Consider the following 24,195-nt stretch of genomic DNA (forward strand, 5'->3'; position numbering starts at 1 on the left):
TACTGGGCCCGCTATGGGGGTCACCACTACTACTGGGCCCGCTATGGGGGTCACCACTACTACTGGGCCTGCTATGGGGGTCACCACTACTACTAGGCCCACTATAGGGGTCACTATTACTACTGGGCCCACTATGGGGGTCACCACTACTACTGGGCCCACTATAGGGGTCCCTATTACTACTGGGCCCACTATAGGGGTCACTATTAGTACTGGGCCCACTATGGGGGTCACCACTACTACTGGGCCCGCTATGGGGTCACCACTACTGGGCCTACTATGGGGGTCACCACTACTACTAGGCCCACTATAGGGGTCACTATTACTACTGGGCCCACTATAGGGGTCACTATTACTACTGGGCCCACTATAGGGGTCACTATTAGTACTGGGCCCACTATGGGGGTCACCACTACTACTGGGCCCGCTATGGGGGTCACCACTACTACTGGGCCCACTATAGCGGTCACTATTACTACTGGGCCCACTATGGGGGTCACCACTACTACTGGGCCCACTATAGGGGTCACTATTAGTACTGGGCCCACTATATGGGTCACTATTACTACTGGGCCCACTATGGGGGTCACCATTACTACTGGGCCCACTATGGGGGTCACCACTACTACTGGGCCCAGTATGGGGGTCACCACTACTACTGGGCCCACTATGGGGGTCACTATTACTCCTTGGTCCATTGACAAGAATCACTATTCGTACTGCAGCCACTCCTGGCACCACTTTTACGCTTCGGATATATCTTGGGTATTGGTGCTTTCGATGCCCATAAAATGAGTTTGTTTTCTTGTTTGCGCCATTTCACACTTCGCCTCGGGCAGCATAAAGGCTTGGGTCATCCGGCCCCGTAATGTAAGGCCCTGCCCACTGGTGTACAAACAGTGATACATCTGTCCCATGATGATGCTTGATACATAGCGGCGCTGCGTGTATTCGCCCTTCTTCGCACTTTATGGAAAGGGTCTGAATAAGCGCAACAATCAGTAACTCGTCACCCGCACCAGCTCTGATAAATGTGCCCCACCCCCTTGTCTGCTTGTATATCACCCCGGCCGCCATGTTTACTGATTGTCACGCCGTCTGTATAGCAGCGATCACGAGGTGCGGACGGCTGCCGGATTCACCGCCGTAAATGTCATCGCTATCAACTGCACAAACAAGTCCAGCGCCTTCATCATCGCCGCGGATTACCAGCTAGGGTATTACACACTCCACACCCCTTCATGTCCATAGAAGTCACTGGAATGTCTATTTAAAGGGACAGTACACCTGCAGTTTATCTACTCTTTGTGTACAGGGGAATGTAATCTATTACTCCCTGTTATCAGCTATTCCCCTGACTGCAGGGCAGATGTATACAGTCTATTACTCCCTGTTATCAGCCATTCCCCTGACTGTAGAATAGATGCATGCAGTCTATTACTCCCTGTAATCAGCCATTCCACTGACTGCAGGGCAGATGTATGCAGTCTATTACTCCCTGTTATCAGCCACTCCTCTGACTGCTGGACAGATGTATACAGTCTACTGCTCCCTGTTATCAGCCATTCCCCTGACTGTAGGATAGATGTATGCAGTCTACTGCTCCCTGTTATCAGCCATTCCCCTGAATGCAGTATAGATGTATACAGTCTACTGCTCCCTGTTATCAGCCATTCTACTGACTAGATGTATGCAGTCTACTGCTCCCTGTTATCAGCTATTCTACTGACTGCAGGATAGATGTATGCAGTCTATTACTCCCTGTTATTAGCTATTCCCCTGAATGCAGTATAGATGTATACAGTCTACTGCTCCCTGTTATCAGCCATTCCTCTGACTGCAGAGTAGATGTATACAGGCTATTACTCCCTGTTATCAGCCACTCCCCTGACTGCAGGACATGATCTATCATCCTCTCCTGGTATGTCCCCCCACTACACATAAGGCTGTCAGACATTTCTGCATCTCATTTTGCTCGGTGGAACAATAGACAGAAGACATGTAATGTATGGAAAGTGACATATGTGGCATTTCTGCATACTGATGAGGGGGACGAGGCCGTCGCTGCTGCGCCCCTCACTCGGCCCATTGTCTGCACTGCTGACGTTTAGTATAAATGGCGCTGGCGGCGGTGAGAGGTGGATTTTGTTTAAGTACAACAATTAGAGGTCTATATGGGTCACGCTGGGGGCCGCGGCGGAGGACTGCGCAATTGTTTTAGGCAGGTGTGGATAAATGCTGCAGAGTGAGGCCGGGCTCACCAAACGATTACTGTCTGAACGAGCGTACGATGTCGGAGTTCGCTCGTTCGCTCGCGCTGCCGCTTTATACAGCAGATACATTGTTGGGTCGTTCAAAAGAGAAATGGCGCAGTCGCCGTATAAGTGACAACGACTGAGCGATCGGCAATCAGACTGAGCGATTTTTGGTTCGCCGATTGATCGTTTACACTGAATGTAATGAGTCGGGGATTCTGTAGGGTTACAATCAGGTGTATGATTAACTGATTACACCAGCGGACCATCACACTCACATGGCCGACGGCCGGAGGCTCGTGCCCGCTCGTATACCGGGCGCACGTCACACCAGCACCACCTCAGGCCAGCGTGTAATGCGCCATTTATGTATATTTGCCTCATTCACTTAAATTTACACCAGAAACTGACAAATTATAGTACGAATCTGTACCAGCCATCAGCTTAGTTTTAGGGTTCTTTCACACGGGCGATGCGATTGTTGGCCGCCCTCATCGCGACCAGGTCGCGGCTCAATCTCCTGTTATCTCGCCCATTTAGACGGCCGGGCTGCGGCGTATACACACGCTGCTAAACTCCCTCCCCCTCCCTTTGCTGGCCAAGTGCCGCAATAGAAGCTCCCATTGAAGCCTATGGGAGCTGCCGGCCAGGGGCGGGACCTTAGCAACGCAACCCGCTGCTAAACTCCTTTCTCCCTCCCTTTTTCTGACGGCTCTCATAGGAGTCTATGGGAACGGGCTACATATTTCGGCAAAAGACAGGACAAGTCCTATCTTTTCTGGCTACACGTAAAAGCAACCAGCCGGAATGCGCAGCTTTTGTGCTATCTTTTTCGGTCCGCTGATTTTACGCGCCGGAAAATACGCCATCTAAACGGATGCATTGGAATCGAGTGATTCAGATGGTCGCGGTTTTTGTACAGCATTTTATCGCAGCAAAATAGCCGCAATAAAACGCTCGTGTGAAAGAAGCCTAATGGCTGACGGGGGCAGGGTATCCAGAATCAGAAGAAAGTGCCCGCGCTCCTTCACGTAGGCATCAGAGTGGCGCAAATGTCCAATGTAAATGTTACCATGCGGCGGTCGCTGGTCCTCCCGGGGCAGTGGTGTGCGGGGTCCCGCGGTCGGGGCGCATCCCCCCGGCTTGTGGCCGGGCTGCGGTTGCCCGGCCGGCGTGGCGCATGGCGCCATGCACGAGCTCCCTTTTATTATGTTCTGTTGGGAGTTGGCTGTCTCCCTCTCTCCGCCCCTGGGCGGAGGCTTTTGTTTAAAGGTCAGGCAGAGACTTGCCATCACTGCCAGATATTGGTTTCCCTCAGTGTGCTAGCTAGTCTGCCTCTGTCGGTCTCCTGCCTCTGTCATCTTGTCTGCTATACTTTGCTATTGTCCGCCAGGTCTTTCCATCTGCCTCAGTTCTGCTTAGTATTGTTCATGTTGGCTATTTACATCTGCCTTTTCTGTTGGTATTCTACCCATCCATCCAGGTATGCCAGTCCCCTCTCTCGGTCCCTAGTAAGAGTATGGACCGTCGCCCAGCTGCCCGCCTGGGGTTAGCCATGAGTGGATGCAAGCAGGTAGGGACAGGGGTTATGGGTGAGATCTAGGGCACCCGGGCTGGCGTATCAAGGGTACTATACCGTAACAGTAAATTCTTTTATCGTATAATCCACAAAAGGCTAGTTCCAAATGCAACGCGTTTCGACGCTCTGTGGTGTCTTTCTCAAGCATGCTTGAAACCGCCCTGTAGCCCCGTCCATCTATCAACGTCTCCTCTATAGCCCCATCTCTCACTCTCTCCACTATGGGGGATTTCCTCCTTCTCGTCCTGCAGTGGGGATATCCCTGTAGCTCCACTGCTGGGGAATTCCTCTCTTACTGTGGAGATGGGGAGATGGGGAGAGAGGATTCCCCCATAGCATGGAGACAGAGGGCAGGGCTAAACAAACTAAAAAACATAAAAAAATGTTTTTGCTAGTTTTTCTTTTACTATTTTTATACATTTTGTATATCCCTGTAGGGGACTTGAACCTGTGATGCTGTGATTGCACTGAAAATACACTGCAGTAGTTCTGTACTGCAATGCATTATTGCTGCTAATAGCCATTATATGCCGTGGCAACCCATCGTGCCTCTGCAGATACGTGGCGGAGGACCGTTAACGTCACAAAAGGAGCGCCCTCCCGCTATGAACCTTTTACATGCCTCAATCAGCATTGATTGCAGCATGTAAGGAACTAACAGCGGGGATCAGTGTTCTCAAGGAACCGCACTGTAGCAGTCGGAGGCCGGCTGTCAGTGACAGCCAGCTTCTGAGCACACGCCAACCATAGGACATAACTGTACGGCCATTCACAGGAACTCCTTCCCAGCCAAGACATACATGTATGACTTGGGGAGGGAAGGGGTTAAGAGGCATGCGCCCCCTTCAGGGCTCATTCACACTGTGTGTGTATCTATATGTTGCATGTGGATTTTTGTGTATATGTTTTTTTTTACATCCGTGTTCTATCCGTGTGTCATCCGGTTTTCACACATGCCACTCTTTCTCCTCACTCGTAACATCCGTGTTCGCTGCGTTTTTTTATGCTTCCATGGACTTTCATTTTGGATTGTGAATAACGGACCAAAATAGGCGGTGCTGCGACAGCGGACCGCATAGCGGAAGGTTACGTCAGATACAACTATGCACTGTCACGGGTCTGTGCGAGCGCCGATATATTAGACGCATTTCACCACAGCGCACATTATATCAGGACAGGCATAGATTGGCCTCCATGTTGGATGAAGGACCCCCTAATGTCAGCGGGGATAAACCCCTTCTTGTACAGCTGTGATGTTGCACCCTGGTGTTGATAAGTGGTACTGCGGCTGTTTTTGGCCTCAGAGCTTGCACTCTGCTGTTCATGCCGAGTCCTGCTGTCCTCGAGGTTGATGCCAGTTGTGTGCAGCCGGTTCCTGGTATCTGCCACCCTCTGGAGCCCTGACCGCTGTCTACGTGGTTGACCACCACCTCCTCCGCCTCCCGCTGACTCGCTCTGTACACCTTGGCTGCGGCTCCTGTTTGCTCAGGTAACACTTCTCATTGTCCGGATCTGTCAGTGATTCGCACGCTGGAAACGCCGCAGAGCCTTTAATGTTATCCAGGTATTAGTGTAAAGCCGTCTGGCCGCGGCGGTGCTGATTGTAATTACTTCCAGACTATCCGTGTGATTAGCAAACATCGGCGCGCCGCGTGTATTTATGGGCGCCGCATCCTATTCACTCCAAAGTGAAAAAAAATCAAAATGTTAAAACTGCGCTAAGAGCCATCAAGTCACATGACATGCCTGACGCTGCAGCGACCCTGGATCGGTCTTCTTCCATACCTGCCACCCAGTGACGGCGTTGGCACCTGGCCAACCCACTGAGCTGGGGTGGCCCATTTCACTTGCTGTGAGATGGGTAACAGGTAGGCTGGGCAGCTGGGTCAGGCAGGGCTGTTGGGCCCCTGCCAGTCCATCGGCAGCTGTAATGGGGGCGATGTCCCCTGCTGACTTCCGTATTGTGCGCTCGTGACACACGATAGCTGTCGTCTATACCTGGTCTCAGCGTTAGTGAAGAATGTCTGCAGCGATTGTGCTTGTCACATGACTGCACAAGGCGGAGGTTAGTGGGCGACAACGCCCCCATTACAGCTGCCGGGGAGCGACACAGGCGAGTATAGACTGCGTGCTACTTATATTAGAGCCTTGAGTGGTGAAGAGTGCAGAGGCAGCAGAAATACAGTCCTAAGCTCTTGCTCATGAACTGAAGGTTGTGGGTTCAATCCCCGCTTGGTTCAGGTAGCTCAAGGTTGACTCATCCTTCCAAGGTCAGTAAAATGAGCACCCAGCCTGCTGGGGGGATGATATTAAACTACTTGAAAGCATTGCGGAATCAGTTGGTGCCATACAAATAACAAGAGTTATTATTTACTTTTAATAACATACCAGGGAACATTGGGGGGCAGTATTTTTCGAAGAAGGCAAACAGGGGCATTATTTCTGAAAGGGGGTATTAATTCTGAGCTGGGACATAAAGCATTATTGCTAAGTGGGGGCTCTTTAAGTGTGTGAGGGTCACTATATAAGCATTGCACACTGTGTGAGGGGCCTAAATGGGAACAGTACTACTGTTTGTGGTACCACAGGTTGCATTATTACTATCTTGGATACTATAGAAGAGGAGGATTGTGTAAAGATATAGATAATGTAGGCACAATGATGGAAAAACAAGGAGCCAAAGATGTCTGTGTTTCAAATTCTGCAAAGACAAGTTGTGGCCAGGAGAAGTTGTCATAGTGGTCTGGGCTGAATATAAATGCATAAAGTCCCAGACCATCAGACTGTCCAACAGATTGTTTGAGGCTTATTTACCTACGGCACGGTGATATCAGAAGCTGATATGGGGGTGTAGTGGCCCAGAAGGTCCTCCAGAATAGCCACACAATCATTGTTCTGTCACACCTGCCTATGTGCTTCCAGGAGGTGTAGGAGGTGCCTTATGTCGGGGAAACTCTGTTTCTCCCCTTCTCAAGTTAAAGCTTGGCAAAGCTGTCTGCTCATTGGCTGTATGTCATGCCCTCACTAATTAGTAGAGGGGAGGAGAGAGAGTTCAGAGCAAAAAACTGTAGTATGAGCCAGTATGCTGAGGGGGGAGGGAAGAGGAAACAAAAGTGCAGGAAGAAGTCAGGAAATGAAGGAGGAGTCAGAACAGTCTTCAGTAGTCAGTCTGCTTAGGAGGTCATCATCAGAGGAGGTGCAGGGAGGAGGTCTGCAGTGCGAGCAGCTGAAGCAAGTGTTTCTCTTCAGGGAAGCCAGGATTCACCAGCTCCCTAGTCTTGCCAGCAGTGTGGAGGAGTAAGGTTGAAGCCGTTCCACTAAAACAGTGAGCTACACAAAACCAGGTGAAGTCAAAGCCACGGGTAGTAAAGCGGCCATTCTCACTCTAATTTCAATACCTGCATAATCTACTTCCAGTAGCCCAACAGATAACTAGGCCTGTGGGGATTCATACCGGGTAACCTTCCAAGTTCAAATAGAGAGAGAGCGTTGAAGAGGAAATTGTATTTACTTGGAACTCAACTGTACTGCATAACCGTTTGTTCTTCTATCATCCTGCAAGATTGCTACTGTTCATTGTACCATAGTTCTACTAAGTTAAAGCTGAAGTAAACTGTGCACTTCCAGTTTGCTAAACCAAACAGCTACCAGGACTCGTGTCAAACTATTTCCATTGACTACCGTAGTCCCGGATGAAGTGCTGGCGTCACGTGACTAACCACCGTTCATTATAACAAGAGGCTTATGTGTATTTTGTGCCACTGTGCTGTGACCGAGTAGGACACCTTTGCCGCCACTGTCGGGAGAAATTGCAGAGCCACCCGTGACATCCATCTTGCAATCCCCGTGGTCTCCCCCACTTTGGCACGTCTCGCTCGGACACTGCAGGGGCTCCTGATGAATTATGTGCAGCAGGGAGCTCTGTATAGCCCGTCAGAGTCCCTTTCATGCTACTGGTTTAGTAGCCACGGGGACACTGACAGATGTGCTTTAAATGGGAGTGTCCTCTACTCGCCTATTTTCATCACTGGAACATGAATACAACATGCTGAATGTAAGTTACCCTACGTATCCATATCTTCATGTTGCCTTTCTTACCTGTGTCTGGAGATCATCGCTTGGTGGACAACTCTGTAACGTTGCGTTTTGGTCCACAGTGATGACCATCGGTTGGTTTATCGTCCCCTCTGGCTGCTCAGTTGATGGTGTCTTCTTCTCTGGCTTGAATAACTTGTGGAACACGCTGACTTCTCTGGGTTTTGTGGAGGCCGGTTCTTCTTCTGTGGGGTTTGTTGAAGACAAGGAGACCTCCTCCGCTGCCAGCACAGAGGGAGGAACTGGACTTTGGACGCTGCCAGCATTCTCCGTCACCACCGCGCCATCAGGATTTATGGGTGTCATCAGTTGGGTTTGCACTACGGGTGATTCTTGGAAAGTTATCTCCGGTTTCACATCTCCCAGACCACTGGAGGGGCGTGAGATGGTTAGCCTGAATTTAGACTTGGCAGCCGGAGGGGGCGGATTGGTGACAGATCCATTGGAGATCGGACTAAAAACTATGGTTTTCTGGGAAGAAGCAATCCCGTTTTCCTGCTGTACCACTTCTTTGGTGCTCACTATAAAAGATAATGACATGATATGTAAATGGGGATCAAATCATTATTACTAGAAATGCGGGATGCCTAATGAGTTTTCTTTCTTCTTCTGGATCAACATTCCAGGATAATAGTCTGAGCGGGATGGACAGAGGGATTTGCAGAAATTATTACTATATTATTATGTTACTATTTTACTATGTTGCTATATTATTACGTTAGAGCCTGTTCACATCAGCGTCAGAGCTTCCAATCGGATCCTTCGCTGATGAATTTCTTTAAAAAACAGGATAAAACTGTCAAATCCTATAAAATGCTGGATAGAAGGAAACCAAACAGACCCCATTATAGTCAATAGGGTCCACCTGCCGCCGTCTGGTTCCGTCATATGACAGTTCCATTTGGCTAATGTTTAAAGCAGCAAGATGGCTTGAGCGCTGATGTGAATGAGCCCCCACTATGTTGCTATGTTACCAGTCTGACGAACATACAGGTGCGGTTTTAGTGGGGAGGTATATTTCCCTGAGATTTCCCTCCTAGGTGTTGCAGCAGGGAGTCTCAGTAGTAAGGCTGCTAAGAGAATCGTGAGATGCTCTGCCCGGGGACACGGAAAGCTGGTCTGTGTGAGACTCACCCGTGAGTTCTGTAAGGTTGCCAAGCTTGTTTTGTGAGCCGGCAGGGACTCGCTTGTACTTGTCTTGTTAGTGCCAGACAGGCAAGGATTTACTTTTGTTCCCGCTTTGTTTTGTTTTACTTCCAACCTTATAAATAAACCCGATCGGGTGTCAACTGAAGTCCATCCCTTGTTGCTTGGCTTCGTGTTGGGTGAAAGAAATATGCGTCTTTTGACCCCGGCAAAGGCGATCACAAGCTCAAATCTCACTTGGTGTTGCTATTTTACTATATTACCATATTACTCCTCAACATTGAAATTGTCCAAGAAGGCCAGCGATAAGCTGATGCAAAGTGAGGAAGTAGAGGGTCCTCAGAGACATAAAAGCCAGATCAAAAGCACATGAAAGCTCAAAAATGGGCTAAAGTCTTGTGATAAGACTGCGCGATGCCTCTTGGTCGTCGATGTGCCAGTTATCACCACTTGTAGCAAACTGAGAGAGAAAGAGTTCTTGAATGGAGAGACCTTGGTCTATCACTCAGGCAGATCGCTACACATGTAGACTGAGAGATCAGCACTGTCCAACGTTGTAGGCCTCAGCGGTTGGGAGAACAATGACGGACTAGAATGACAACAAGGGGTGCACAGAGGAGAACCCCTGCACGGACGGATCGTCAGATTAGAAGAATGGCGCGTTGTGATCCATTCTGTACTGCGAGTGAAATTGGTCGTCACATCCCAAGCCTCGGGTGTCAAACAGTGTCTACACAAACCATCAGATTGGGCTTGTATGACCTTGGGCTACGAGCCAGATGACCTCTCACAGGCTATCATGGAGCAGAGCAAGACGACAATGGGGGCCGGAACGGAGGTCTATCCTGTTCAGTGAGTCCCACTGTTGTCTCGATGCAATGACAGCTGGAGATTGGTCTGGAGATCACGTGGGCAACGCCATGAAGAGGCCTTCATGAGGGAATGTGACACCGGTCCTACCCCTGGATTTTGGTGTGGGGTGAGTGACCTGATGTGTGATTGCCGGACCCCTCTGGTCTGCATTCCAGGCACTAACAGCTCAGCGTAATGTTGATTTGGTTGTGGAACCAACGGTTCGGTCATTTCTCCAAAGTGTCCCAGGAGCCGTTTTTCATCATGATGACGCCAGGCCGCACGTTGCTCACGCACCTGGAAGCAGCCTACGGGGCCTAAACATGCGCCCATGGACTTCAGCGTCTCCGGACTTGTCTCCCATCGAGCACATCTGGGACGCCATTGGCCGGCAATGGTAAAGAGAGCCGCCAGCAGCGCGTCTTGGGGATTTGCGTGCCGGAGTGCATTCAGGGGGGCAGAACAGTCCTCAGTATACCATTAACAGCCTCACTGATAGCGTGGCGAGGTGTAACTGCGTAAATTACTGCGCGTGGCGCTCATAATCTGTACTGAAGAAATCCGAATGTTTTGAATATTTTGTTTGCAGTTTTTCATCATTATCGTGTCCGTCCGTCCTGCCAGTTCCGGAATTTCACGACTTTTCCTTCTTGCGTTGCAATTTCAATGTTGAGGAGTGTAATTACAATGTTACTATATGTGTGATAAACCCTGGAGGACAATCCAAAGAGACAGATGACGAGTAAAGCCGCGGGGGTCTGACAAATATGAACTTATTACCCAGTGACTCCAGTATAAGGGTCTTTGGTATGGCCCAATTATCGGGCAGGAACATTCACCTGATCATCAGTCCGTGTAGAAGGACAAACAATCAGCCAATCAACAATCAGCCAGACGTTTAGAAGAGATGTGCATCCAACCAATGAGGCTCTATGGGGGCGAACCTGTACGAACGCCGGAGTGAAGGTCCCATATCTTAGATCAGAAGGACGCGGAGCTGCATTGTGCATTGAAGGTGGACAGACTCCACTTGGAGCGGGCACTGCCCTTGCCCATGCCATGTAGGTGCCTTGCATCACCCGTCCTGCACCCCAGTACATTGCACTCCCCGTATTAACTCATGACGGGTAGTGGAGGATCAGTTTTTGGTTTGCAGGCCATATGATGAATGAGCAGATAGATACTGCTTGCCCCTGGCGGCTCTCCAGACCGGGCGCACACAGTGGTTTATCTGCACTGACTCACTGCCGCTGTATACAGACACCCAGTTACCAAATATAAATATGTGCGCCCGTTTCTGCAGAGAGATAGCGGCCCTAATGTGATTGAATAGCGGGGCGGATGACCATCGTTAATCAGGGAGGGACAGGAAGGCCTGGAAGCCGCAGGGCTCTAGAGAAGAGGCTTAGAAAGCTGCAGCATCGGTCCATCCGCTGACCGGCTCCAGTCGTCCTCGCCCATTGGTCAGCAGATCTGCTCCCACTTCAGTACATGTAGGGGATGGCGGCCGCCCCGACTGCAAGTCAAGTGGTTGGCAGACAAGCGGAGCGCAAACTCCCTGCGGAACGTTCAAAGAGGAACACCAAGATTAACCCTTACAGCTGCGGCCCTTTTTAATTTTTTAGTTTTCATTTTTTTACTCCCCGCTTTCAATAAATTCTAACTTTTTGGTTTCTCCGGTGAGGCTTGTCCTTTGGGGACGGGTTCTGGCTAATCTATAGGAAACTGAAAAGTGGGGCATAAAGTATAAAAAGCACTTGCACCACTTTGGCGGGTTTTGTTTTCACGGTGTTGACAGAGCAGTAATCATGTTATATTCATTTTGCGGATCGCTTCAATTACAGCAATACCTCATTTAGGTCTGTTTCACACGGCAGCGATATCGCCACTTTGTAGCACTGTTCTGCTGGGATTTTCGAGAGGGCTTGAAATATAAGCCCTATCCAAAAAATAAGCCCTGGCTGCATTAAAAAAGACAAAACTCCATACATCACCCAACAGGCGCAGTCCGCCCCAATACTTGTTTGTAGTCTTCAGCCAGCACTTCCTGGTCAGGGGTTTCAAAAACCCTGCCTTAAGGAACTGCTGGCTCTGATTGGCTGAGCCGCGGCACTCGAGAACCAATCAGAGCCAGTGCTTCTTAAAGGTGGGGCTTTTAAAACCCCTGACCAGGAAGCACTGGCTGAAGACTGCAAACAAGTGCCAGGGATCTGCGGAGGAGAAGTGCGGCAGAGCGGACAGCGCCTGTTAGGTAATGCATTGGGGTTTATTAAATGTAGCTAGAAGTTATTTTATGGGAAACAGTAGGATTCTCTACTGTAAAAGCTGTATCACAACACAAAGGAAGGCTCCATAGGGAAACACGGGCTATAAAGCATCACAATCGTGGCTGTATCCAGAATGCCGCAGGGTAGCAGCCTACAAAGCATCACTAATGTGAAGGAACCCATAGGAAAGCAGCCGGCTTCACATACATGCCATTTGTAGTGTTGTCGCATTGTGAGAAAATTGCGTGCTTTTTTTCGCCTGTGTGAAAGCGGCCTTATATCTTGTCACCATCTTCTGGCCACCTTAAAGGGGTTTTCCAGGCAGCACCCACTGTCAATGATGGGATACACTGAGGTGGAACAATAGCCGCTGCTCCAACCCAGGTGTAGTGGGCGTTGCTGGTAATTGCAGACTGGAGTCTCCTTGCAATCAGTGGGAGCTGCGCCTGCAATTACAAGCTGCAGCCACTACACCAGGGTAAGAGCAGCGTCCTCTGCTACGACCTCGGAGTATTCTGGCACTCGCAGCGGGCGCTGCCTGGAAAACCCATATAACTTTTTGTATTTTTCCGTCGATGGCGCTGTGTGGGGGATCATTTTTTGTCCAGTGACCTGTAGTTTTTATTGGTACTATTTTTGTGTACAAATTACTTTTTGATTTCTTTTATTAATTTCTTCTTTTTTAAGAAGAGGAATGACCAAAAAAAGTGCAATTCTGGGTTTGTGTTTTTTTTTTCATGACGCCACTCTGCCTTCGGGAGTGAGGGCTTATTTACATGAGCTTATATCGGCGTTTTCACGGCCGGCCAATATACGCTTCTATCTCAGCAGTTTCCCCCCCTAATCTCCCCCTCATCCGCTCTCTGCCTCTCTCCTCCCCTCCGAGCAGTTTGCAATGGGAGGGGGCAGGATGGGGGTGGACCTAAGCTCCCGCCACCCCCTTCCCCTTGTCCATAGCTAGCAATGGGAGTGGGTGGGACAGAGTGGAGCTTAGCTCCGCCCCCATCCCGCCCCCTCCCATTGTAAACGCTGGAGTGGAGGAGACAGGCAGAGAGCCAGTAAGGGGGAGGGGACACTGCTTCGATGGAAGCGTATATCGGCCGGCCGTGAAAACGCCCTTATAATGTGATATTTTAATAAATTGGACTTTACCGATGCAGTGATACAAATGTAGTTTTTTTTTATGTTTTTATTTTTTGCATGCAATGGCTGGAAAAATGTTTTTCTCTGGCTTTTTATATTTATTTTTGTAATAATTAAATAACCTTTATTTTACTTATTTGTATTTTTTGGCCTCCATAAGGGACTTGAACTTGTGATCATTTGATCCCTTCTATAGTATACAGCAATACTATAGTATTGCATTATACTGTATTTTGATAGGCTTTCTATTAAGACGTGCCACATGCAAATCCTAATAGGCAAACATTCATTACAGCCCGGCGGTCTTCAGAAGGCTCCAGGCTGCCACGACACCTAGACTGCACGCCACAATCTCATTGGGGGGTCCGCCTTCCGGACATTTCAGTTCCTTTCGTATATTTGCTTTCCGCTGACAGCAGCATTTAAAGGGTTAATGGCTACAATCAGTTATCTGCAATCACGTCTGTTGTGGACGAGTGAGACAGCTTACAATCGCTGTGTATGCCGCAGGCTCAACTCCTGAGCCTGCTGTCAGTGAAGTCAATGGAAGCCATCTGACCCGCGGCCCTGCTGCAGGTAATATTGCGGACAGGTCACAGATTCCAGGTCATCGCCTAGTGGTGGCATGGGGAGAAAAAATCAGCACTGCGCATATCCGACGGTGAGCCACCGGGTCCATCCACAGTACAGATGAAGACCAGAAATGACAGGCACGCACGACGCCACTGCTGACAGAGTTGAATTCCGTTGCGGGCTCCCGTATGGGCAATGCAGCTCTGCCATGTGCCGGCGGCCTTAGTGACAAGTTCCCTTTAATAATACATACCCTGCCATAGGGCCTATACAGGGGGTCTCATCAGTGTGGGGGCAGGGGGCACTCATATAGACCCTTAAACGGTTTGGCAGACTGTGATCCAATTTTACATACAAGCTGCGGGGGAAGGGTATGCCTGTTAGGCCGTGGCACCAACATGGCGGCCATTTTGAATTGGATTCAACTCTACTTTTCCCAGTAGGAGGGTCGGGGTGTGATATATCAGACTGGCGGAGAATGTAACCAGAAACACAATGGCGCACTTCTTGTTAACATAACTATATTAGTTCTCATAGTAACAGTCATTTCTCTGCCATAGAGAAATATCCAATGTGAGTTCAGATTGTCCTTCTGTCATGTGACTGAAGATTTCAACCAATCAGACCTCCCATTACCCACAATGCAGCGGCCAAATGTCTTTCCAAAATCAGAGAAATAGGTTTTGGTGCCGATAAACCAAAATCTGGACGCTGTTCTGGTCGCACTCAGCAAGAGCTGCACGGCAGCAGCAATGGTCGGCCTCACGAATGTGCTGTGCAACGGCCCTGCGGGTACAGGAGGGCTGGGTGGGTGATATCTGTGGCCATGACACACGTGCTCCATTGACTGGACATAAGGATGATCCCAACACGTTCTGCTTGACACACGCCGTCAGTCACATGGCTGTATGAACAGTTAACTGTATTTGTCCTTCTAGTATCACAAAATGAAGCAAACCGTTGTGTTTTGGTGAAACTCTCCGCCAGTCTGATACATCGCACACCGGCCTTCCCTCTGAAAAGAATGGGAGTTGAATCCAAGATAGCGGATTGTATAAAAAATTGAACCCCGACTGCTGAACCGTTTTCTTATTTTATTTGGTAGTTTCCCCACTTTGGAGACCCCATGTAGTATGAGTATGGGGTCATTAGATGGAAACCCTTGATGACCTACCTTCATAAGTCCAGCTTCACACCAGCGGATTATCAGCACATTTATGTCCCAGCCCAACTGCTGGTCTACTGGCCTGAACCCTCAGCAGTGCAGGAATCTATGGTGCTCGGAGTTCGGGTCAGTTGACTCATGGTTGGGCCAGTAATACACTAAAACTGGACCAATAGGTAATCAGTAGTAGATGAGAAGATACTGCACACGGCTAGAATGGTCAAAACGCTGTCCATGTGTTAGTGACGGCTTTGGAAGTGTTGCTCTCTACCATAGAATCCTAAACTGGTAGGAACCTCTGGGGTTATTGGGTCCAACCCCCTGCTCAGTTCAGGATCACTATATCATTCCAGACAGATGTGTATCCGGCCTCTGAAGACTTCTATCGAAGGACTCCCCACCTCCCGTGGCAACCTGTTCCACTCATTGATCCCCCTCACTGTCTAATATCTAATCTGTGTCTCCTCCCATTGCTTCTAGTCTTGCCTTGTACAGATGAGAATAGGGCTGATCCCTCTGCACAGTGACGGCCCTTCAGATATTTGTAGACCGCTATTAAGTCTCCTCTCAGCCTTCTCTTCTGCTAAACATTCCCAGATCCTTTAACCGTTCCTTATAGGACATGATTTGCAGACCGCTCACCATCTTGGTGACTCTTCTCTGAACTTGCTCCAGTTTGTCTATGTCTTTTATAAAGTGGGGTGCCCAGAACTGGACACAGTATTCCAGATGAGGTCTGACTAAGGAAGAGTAGAGGGGGATAATGACCTCACGTGATCTAGACTCTATGCTTCTCTTAATACATCCCAGAATTGTGTTTGCTTTTTTGGCTGCTGCATCACATTGTTGACTCATGTTCAGTCTGTGATCTATTAGTATATCCAAGTCTTTTTCACATGTGCTGCTTAGCCCAATTCCTCCCATTCTGTATGCGCTTTCTTCATTTTTCTTGCCCAGATGTAGGACTTTGCATTTCTCCTTATTAAATCCCATTCTGTTAGTCGCCGCCCACTGTACAAGCTTTTCTAGATCTTTTTGAATCCTCTCTCTCTCTTCCCTAGTGTTAGCTATCCCTCCCAGCTTTGTGGCCTCAGGAAATTTGATCAGTTTCCCATCAATTCCCTCCTCCAGATCATTTATAACAATGTTGACCAACACTGGGCCTGGGACAGAGCCTTGTGGTCCCCACTTGATACATTCTTCCACTTGGATGTGCAGCCATTTATGACCACTCTTTGAGTACGATCACTCAGCCAGTTGTGAATCCACCTAACAGTTGCCTTGTCAATCCCAGATTTGGTCATTTTCCCAATAAGTATGGTATAAGATACTCACTGAAGTAAATGAAAGAGAGCTGAAATACTAAATTCGATCACTGCCAAGAAGATGGCGCTCTGAGCATTCCGGTTGTACGCAGAATCAGCTCATCTACTGATCACCTGGAAAACCCCTTTAAGAGTTCTGCAGCAGTTGGGTTGTGAACCAGAAGCTGCCCATCCTACCCGCCTCATGCCGCGCACTCCAGATGCTAAACCTGCCCTTTAACCAGCGGCTGAGTTTAAGGCCGGCTTCACACGGGGTGTTTGTGCATGCGATATGCAGTGAATAGACCAACAGATCACGACGGCTTCGCTCGTTGCAGGTATTTTTCCTTTTGGTCACACAAAGCGCAGTTCTATATTCTTGCACATTTGCGCTCCAAATGCCCCGATAGAAATGAATGGGGAGGCATGAAATACGGCGCAGGAACAAGAACACACCTGGAGCTCACTGCACTAACTGGCATCTCAAACGGTGCATCTGTATTTGCTGCGTGCGAATGAACATTCCCTGCGGGCGCAAAAGGTGCAGTATAATACATTGTTCGGTACGCAAATACATATACGCTCATGAAGGGGGCCTAGGGCTCCTGATCCCTTTTGTCAAGAAGAGGTTCTGCAGCAGCTGTGCTGTGTCTAGGTGAGGCAGGGGTTAAACAGGTTCTCCCTATTCCCAGCTGGTATGGAATGAGGTCCGTGGTGCGGTATCAGTGGCGTTGTGGCGCTCACGCCCTGTATGTACACGGGAATGTTGACAGAATGGCGGAGCCGCGCCCCTGATAAACCGAGCGTCTGCCGCACAGCTGGGAACAATCCCGTGATGCTGGACATTCTGCGGAGCGGCGCTGCAGGGGTCATGTGATCAGACAATTGCAGTTGCAGCCACTAGGGGTAACTTCTGAGACGGGCGGGAGGTCATAACGCGTTTCTGAGCTCAGAACAGGAATGTCCAGCAGATCTGTTACTCCGAACACGTGTGGCCCTGGTGAACTGGCGTCGCCACTTCTGCCACCACAGAGGAGGGGCGGCACAGCCGCTCTGCACGCAGCTCACCTAAGTTTCCCGGGCCGGTGCAGTTTTATGTGAATGACGTTTGATCCGTGTATAGAGGGAGGTCCGGCAGCTTTCTAATACATTTTATGCTTTACGGTCAGGACCTGAGCCACTGAGAGTGTTGTGGGCCTGCTCTGTGAAGTGTGCAGGGAGGGGAGGAGGTGAGCTGTGATAGGTAGAGATTTCTACGGGAGAGTGTTGTGGACCTGCTCTGTGAAGGGTGCAGGGAGGGGAGGAGGTGAGCTGTGATAGGTGTATATTTCTATGGGAGAGTATTGTTGACATGCTCTGTGGACTGTGCAGAGAGGGGGAGGAGGTGAGTTGTGACAGCACCTATTATGAATGGTGGATGTTATCTACCTATAGGTGTCACCTCTCAGTGTCATCCTGCCTGTGATTAGGATGAGACAGCTGAGAAGTTTCCCCTACAGAACAGGAAGTGTCAGACTGTTACTAGGACTAGTGGTCCGTGTGAGAACTGCAGGATTATATGCATTTAAAAAAAAAAAAAGTTCAAACATCAAAAGTTCAAAAAATTTGAAAAAAAATCAATGTAATATAAAAAAAACAGATTTCTACAAGAGCTTCTCCTGGCGACACTTCCCCTTTAACAGCCACTGTGTGGTGGACGGCTCCTTTAGGAGAACAGGTAGGTTGTGGTGAGGGTTGCCAACCTCTCCAAGCAGCGGTATATAGCAGAGGGGCGGGGCTGTGACGACCCCGCCCTCTTCTCATGAACAGAAGGTTATTAATAGCCCAGATATTTGTCATTCTAATTGTATTTTTGTCTTTGTTCCAAATCATCTCCAGTCATAAAGTACATTTACAAACAGCCTTAATTAAAGCTCCCCGTTGTGTGTATACAGCTCCTGTGCAGAGCTCCGCCCACCAGGCTGATGCTCTATAATCTCAGACTACATATAAACCCTGCAAGTCGTCTCACCAAATCACTGAGTGCGTAATGACCGTACCATGATTCCCTCCAGGAGCGGCGCTGACCAATGGGGAGCTCTGTAGGGTGACCGGTCCGTTCTTCACCTCAACGGCAAACTGCAGAGAAAATACACTTATCAGTGTACACTCCACCAGCAGAATAGTGAGTGCAGCTCTGGAGTATAATACAGGATGTAACTCAGGATCAGTACAGGATAAGTAATGTATGTACACAGTGACTCCACCAGCAGAATACTGAGTGCAGCTCTGGAGTATAATACAGGATGTAACTCAGGAGCAGTACAGGATAAGTAATGTATGTACACAGTGACTCCACCAGCAGAATAGTGAGTGCAGCTCTGGAGTATAATGCAGGATGTAACTCAGGAGCAGTACAGGATCAGTAATGTATGTACACAGTGACTCCACCAGCAGAATACTGAGTGCAGCTCTGGAGTATAATGCAGGATGTAACTCAGGATCAATACAGGATAAGTAATGTATGTACACAGTGACTCCACCAGCAGAATAGTGAGTGCAGCTCTGGGGTATAATAGAGGATGTAACTCAGGAGCAGTACAGGATAAGTAATGTATGTACACAGTGACTCCACCAGCAGAATAGTGAGTGCAGCTCTGGAGTATAATACAGGATGTAACTCAGGGTCAGTACAGGATAAGTAATGTATGTACACAGTGACTCCACCAGCAGAATAGTGAGTGTAGCTCTGGAGTATAATACAGGATGTAACTCAGGATCAGTACAGGATAAGTAATGTATGTACACAGTGACTCCACCAGCAGAATAGTGAGTGCAGCTCTGGAGTATAATACAGGATGTAACTCAGGGTCAGTACAGGATAAGTAATGTATGTACACAGTGACTCCACCAGCAGAATAGTGAGTGTAGCTCTGGAGTATAATACAGGATGTAACTCAGGATCAGTACAGGATAAGTAATGTATGTACACAGTGACTCCACCAGCAGAATAGTGAGTGCAGCTCTGGAGTATAATACAGGATGTAACTCAGGATCAGTACAGGATAAGTAATGTATGTACACAGTGACTCCACCAGTAGAATAGTGAGTGCAGCTCTGGAGTATGATATAAGATGTAACTCAGGATCAGTACAGGATAAGTAATGTATGTACACAGTGACTCTACCAGCAGAATAGTGAGTGCAGCTCTGGAGTATAATACAGGATGTAACTCAGGGCAGTACTTGGTGTGATTTGTATGTATTTTCTTCCCACTAACACTTGTGGTTCTGTTAGAATGGATGGTATTTTCGGGGTCGCACACTTCGTACCTCAGGGTTACTTTCTTCTACGGGTCCTTTTGGCTCCTCTTCAACTTCCGAGCTGCTCACTTCATTGCCCATTGTGAGATCTGCTGAGAGAACACATTTCCAATCACTCGGCTATCTGGGCTTTAAGTACATCCGCACATTTTAAGTAAATAGCAGATACTTGTTCTTGTATGTGTGGCATAAACTCTCCCCTAATCGTCCAGAAACAGCGCCACAGTTGTGCACAGGCTGTGTTTGGTATTACAGCTCAGCCCCATTCACTGCAGTAGCAGACAAACCCCCCGGACAGATGTGGCGCTAGAAGCCTGCAGCCAGTTGTCATCTTGTACAACCCTGCATACTGTGCTGGTAGCGCGTCCGCGGTCTGCGATGTACGACCGCTCCCATCCTGGGCAACTATTGTTCCTGCAGATACATGTGATTGTTCTGTCTGATACCACATAACTCATTTTTCTTAAAGGGAACCTGCACAGCCGCTGCGCAGTAACCTTTACCGTGTCTGGATGTTGCGCATCTGAATAATTGGTCCTTTTGCGTTTTTTCTTGCGCACGTGTAAATGTGCCGCATGTTTATACACGCAGAACGGCTGAAATAAACCGGTCGCTTTCAGGAGTGCGGCAAATCGTGAGCGACACCCCCTTCCCCCCTGGTCACACTGATTGCTGCCTGCTGTCCCTGGGAACATCCAGCGGTGCCGTCGTCCCCGTAAGGTGCTGTCACGCCGCGCAGTCACATGATCACCTGGCAGCCGACTCCGCCCTTGTGGCTTGTATCGCACGGCGGAGCGCTCAGCACATTTTCCGTGGCATTTGCAGTAGCAGCAAATTGGATGAGAATCTGAAAATCCTGTCCAAACGTCGTGGAAGGAATCCGCCCAAAACCGGCGCCGCGTGTCCATTCACCAAATAAGCTGCGGAATCCACGTCTCAATGATTCCACGCAAAACCCACACTAAAAACCGCATCAAAATACGTATCAAACGGTGCGAGTGATGATGCAGATGTTCAGCAAATCCGCCCCGTGTGAACACGCCCAGGAAGCGCCCTACCTGTGATTGGCATCATTTGGGGCACCTTAATCACTGTTATACTTCTTCACTGAGTGCCCACCGCCCTGAAGATGGTAACACACGTACGCCCGCAGCGCCAGCGATGCAGAGATAGTGGGGGGTGGTGAACTTACACAATTCGTGAGAGCGGTAACACAGACGCCTACGCCATATTGGTGCAGCAAAACCAGCGCATAATAAGCCCTTAACAAAGGCGCCCTTAAGGACCGCCCCTTTATTTTCATGTCTGTTTTCGTTTATTCCTCCCTAAATCATAGCTTTCTTATTCATCCGTCGCTGTCGGGGTTGTTGTTTCTTGCGGGACGAGTTTTCAGCGGTTCTATTTAACGTTCCATATAAGTGGAGCAGAATGGGGAAAAAACAACAAAGCAATTCTGCCCTCTTTGGGGGGGATCGTGCTTTTATGGCGTACACACTGCAACAAGAATGCGCTGGTAGCGTTATTCTGCGGGGCGGCAAGAGGACAACAAGACCGAATTCACAGAGTTTTCTGCTGTACAAAATATCTTTAGAAAAAACGAAAATAATGTTTTTTCTGCCGCCATCTTGTGCCCGCCGTATCTACTCTCTGCTTTCATCCACATAGTTGTGTGTGCGCCCGGGTTTGCGAGATGTTCTGTTTTTCTATTGGTACAATTATGGAGTATATACAACATTTTAATCACTTTTTACTACACTTTTTCTTGGGGGCGGGGCGACCAAAAACACACTTCTGGCGGGCTTTTTTACCTTTCTGATGATGTTCACCTCGCGGGACGAACAATCTGTTCCTTTGGGAGGTCGGATGTTTTCTGACGCGGCGATGCCAAATATGTTTTTCATTATAAATATTGGAAAAGGTTTTTTTTTTTAAATTAAAACTTTTACCTTCTTTTATTTTTTTCTAATAATAAGTTTTTTTTACTCCTTTTAACGCTGTTTTAGTCTCCATAGAGGGACTTGAGCAGAATAATATAAAACCACAGAGTTCCATCATACCGCAATCCGTCTATAAAGATGTGCCACAGGCATGACTTCATAGGCAATCAGCCATGGCAGCATCAGGGGCCGTTAGAAGACAACTGACCAGGACCTCACATCGATGGGGGCCGTTTAGGACAGTGGCATTTAAAGGGTTAACAGCTGCTGATTGCTCTTTGCTGATGCATGTTAGCTGCAAGGAACAGCTGGCAACCGCATTGTAAGGATCAGGATCAGCCCTCAATCCCCTCCATACAAACCATCCAGGACGCAGCCGTATGTCCTGTGTCGTTAAGGGGTTAAAGAGGAGGTCTGAGCGTTACATTGTAACTGAATGCCTTTCCCATGCAGTAAAATAACTACCAGGTAAATACCGACCGCTCTGCGTCCCGCTGTGTCCTGTGTTGCCGCTCAGGGTCTTCCCTCTGACGTCATGTTTAAAGGCTGCCCCAGCCAATGACAGGGCTCGGTGGTCGATCACTGAGCTCTGTCATTGGCTGAAGGCTGCAGTTAGCAATAACCGGGCGGGACTACAGCCTGTAAACAAACACAGGCGTGGAGGAGCGAGCGCAGGATACAGCCGGGGCAAGAAGCGAGTATCCTCCTGGATGGGGGCTTTTAGCGCACTCTACGGCTTGGAGTCCCTTTAGCTTCTAACACACAGACATAAGTTGGGGGTCTTCACACTTGTGGTGGGGATTCCGCTTTTGTGTTCTGCTCAAACCCTTCTGAACAGCGCCGGGTGGACCCCATTGACCATAATGGGGTCCGCCCGCTTTCCGCCCAGCCTTTTGGTATTTTCAGCCGCATCTGTGATGGAACCTCCGGCTGAAGCTTCCAACGCAGATGTGACTCCGCCTTAGACCCCCTTTATATTGGCAGGTCCTGAGAAGCATCCGTGCTGCAACGGGCGGCTCCATCATGTAGAGCATATATATATATCAGATGTGCTCAATATTCCCCGAACACAATGCTGAAGACCCGGCTGTGCAGGAGGATCTCCCCATAGGTGGCTACATGCATTAACCCTTTCATCGTACATCACCTATAAGTGGCCTCTATAAAACCTCTTGTCCGTATACTCGCCAGTGCCGGCGTCCGGAGACGTCATTACTGCCAAGACGCTGACCTTGGACCCGCTCTCAGCTGTAATGATGTAACTTATGGCGGCCGCTCAGGTGTCGGGTGTATATACCTGGACCACCAGACCTTCTCTATGTGCATCTTATCCCGGCTGCAGCTACTTGGCCACATTGTCACATAATGCCTTTGAGGCCGTAACATTCCCGTCTGGGTGGAGCGCCTCACACCGCTGCTCCCCTAATGCCATCTTCACCAACATGACGGTCACGTTGCAGAGATACAATGTGTTTTTCTTGCACGATGCATCGCACTCGCGGCATAAATCACAGGATTGTAAGTGCGATATCCGTCCATGTTTCTCAGGCTGATATCGCACTCCCCGTGTGATGCGCCCTAACAGTGAGGAACGAAATCCTCCATCATTGACCTGCAACTCCTACGGCAGGACACTGGCGCCTGATCCGGCTGCCGTCCGTCTCCCAGGTCAGTGACCTCCGCTCATTAACCCTGTAATATCAGTCCGGTTTACAGAGTTGCTATTTATGTCCTTACCTGGAGAGGGTCGTCCTCCCTGCCAGAGCTGGTTGCGGACGAGGTAGCAGAGCCGGGTCTGGGCACCTGTCACTATACCTGCTGGAGCTGTGTGCGGCTGAGGTAGCAGAGCCGGGTCTGGGCACCTGTCACTGTACCTGCTGGAGCTGTGTGCGGCTGAGGTAGCAGAGCCGGGTCTGTGCACCTGTCACTGTACCTGCTGGAGCTGTGTGCGGCTGAGGTAGCAGAGCCGAGTCTGGGCACCTGTCACTGTACCTGCTGGAGCACTGCAATCTGGGTGGAGGGCAGGGTGGAGCTCGCTGATTTCTTTCTGTCTACAATTGTTTTCCCAGCTGTGGGCCAGACATAACTCACCTGCGCTCAGTCGCCCCCTGCTGTCTGCTGGACAAAAATTACATTAGGCTATCTTATAATTTTTGTAAAGTTGGGTGACTACCAATGTGACCGTCATTACAGCCCCTCAAGGGGTTCTTACCCAGCTTTTCCTAAGAGGAGGGGCTTTTCATCAAAGGATGGCCATTGTCACCACAGACATAAAGATCACGGTCAGAGGGGCACTATTACTGTGAGGGGGATCACTGAGGGCCAGTATAACTGTGAGGGGGATCACTGAGGGGCACTATTACTGTGAGGGGGATCACTGAGGGCCAGTATAACTGTGAGGGATCACTGAGGGGCACGTATAACTGTGAGGGGGTCACTGAGGGGCACTATTACTGTGAGGGGTCACTGAGGGCCAGTATAACTGTGAGGGGTCACTGAGGGCCAGTATTACTGTGAGGGGGTCACTGAGGGGCACTATTACTGTGAGGTGGTCACTGAGGGGCACTATTACTGTGA

At 49.2% G+C, this 24,195-nt stretch overlaps 1 protein-coding gene across 10 annotated transcripts in view; it reads right to left on the reverse strand.

Annotated features, from left to right (window-relative positions):
- The window catches only part of BCAS1 (brain enriched myelin associated protein 1), a 109,629-nt gene extending 86,021 nt beyond the window's left edge, over positions 1-23,608 (reverse strand). For 9 of the 10 annotated variants that reach the window (XM_066588224.1, XM_066588223.1, XM_066588222.1 and 6 more), the window contains exons 1-4: positions 23,356-23,608; positions 19,691-19,773; positions 18,419-18,497; positions 7,933-8,450 (exon numbers count right to left, since the gene is read on the reverse strand). In XM_066588224.1, the coding sequence (XP_066444321.1) occupies positions 7,933-8,450; positions 18,419-18,497; positions 19,691-19,762 (669 nt within the window). In that variant the 5' untranslated portion in view covers positions 19,763-19,773; positions 23,356-23,608. The remainder of the gene's footprint in view (positions 1-7,932; positions 8,451-18,418; positions 18,498-19,690; positions 19,774-23,355) is intronic. The other variant, XM_066588217.1, reaches the window with a different exon arrangement.
- Between the last annotated feature and the right edge of the window lie 587 nt (positions 23,609-24,195).

The sequence above is a fragment of the Eleutherodactylus coqui genome, chromosome 13 (genome assembly GCF_035609145.1).
Source record: "Eleutherodactylus coqui strain aEleCoq1 chromosome 13, aEleCoq1.hap1, whole genome shotgun sequence".
Lineage (NCBI taxonomy): Eukaryota > Metazoa > Chordata > Amphibia > Anura > Eleutherodactylidae > Eleutherodactylus > Eleutherodactylus coqui.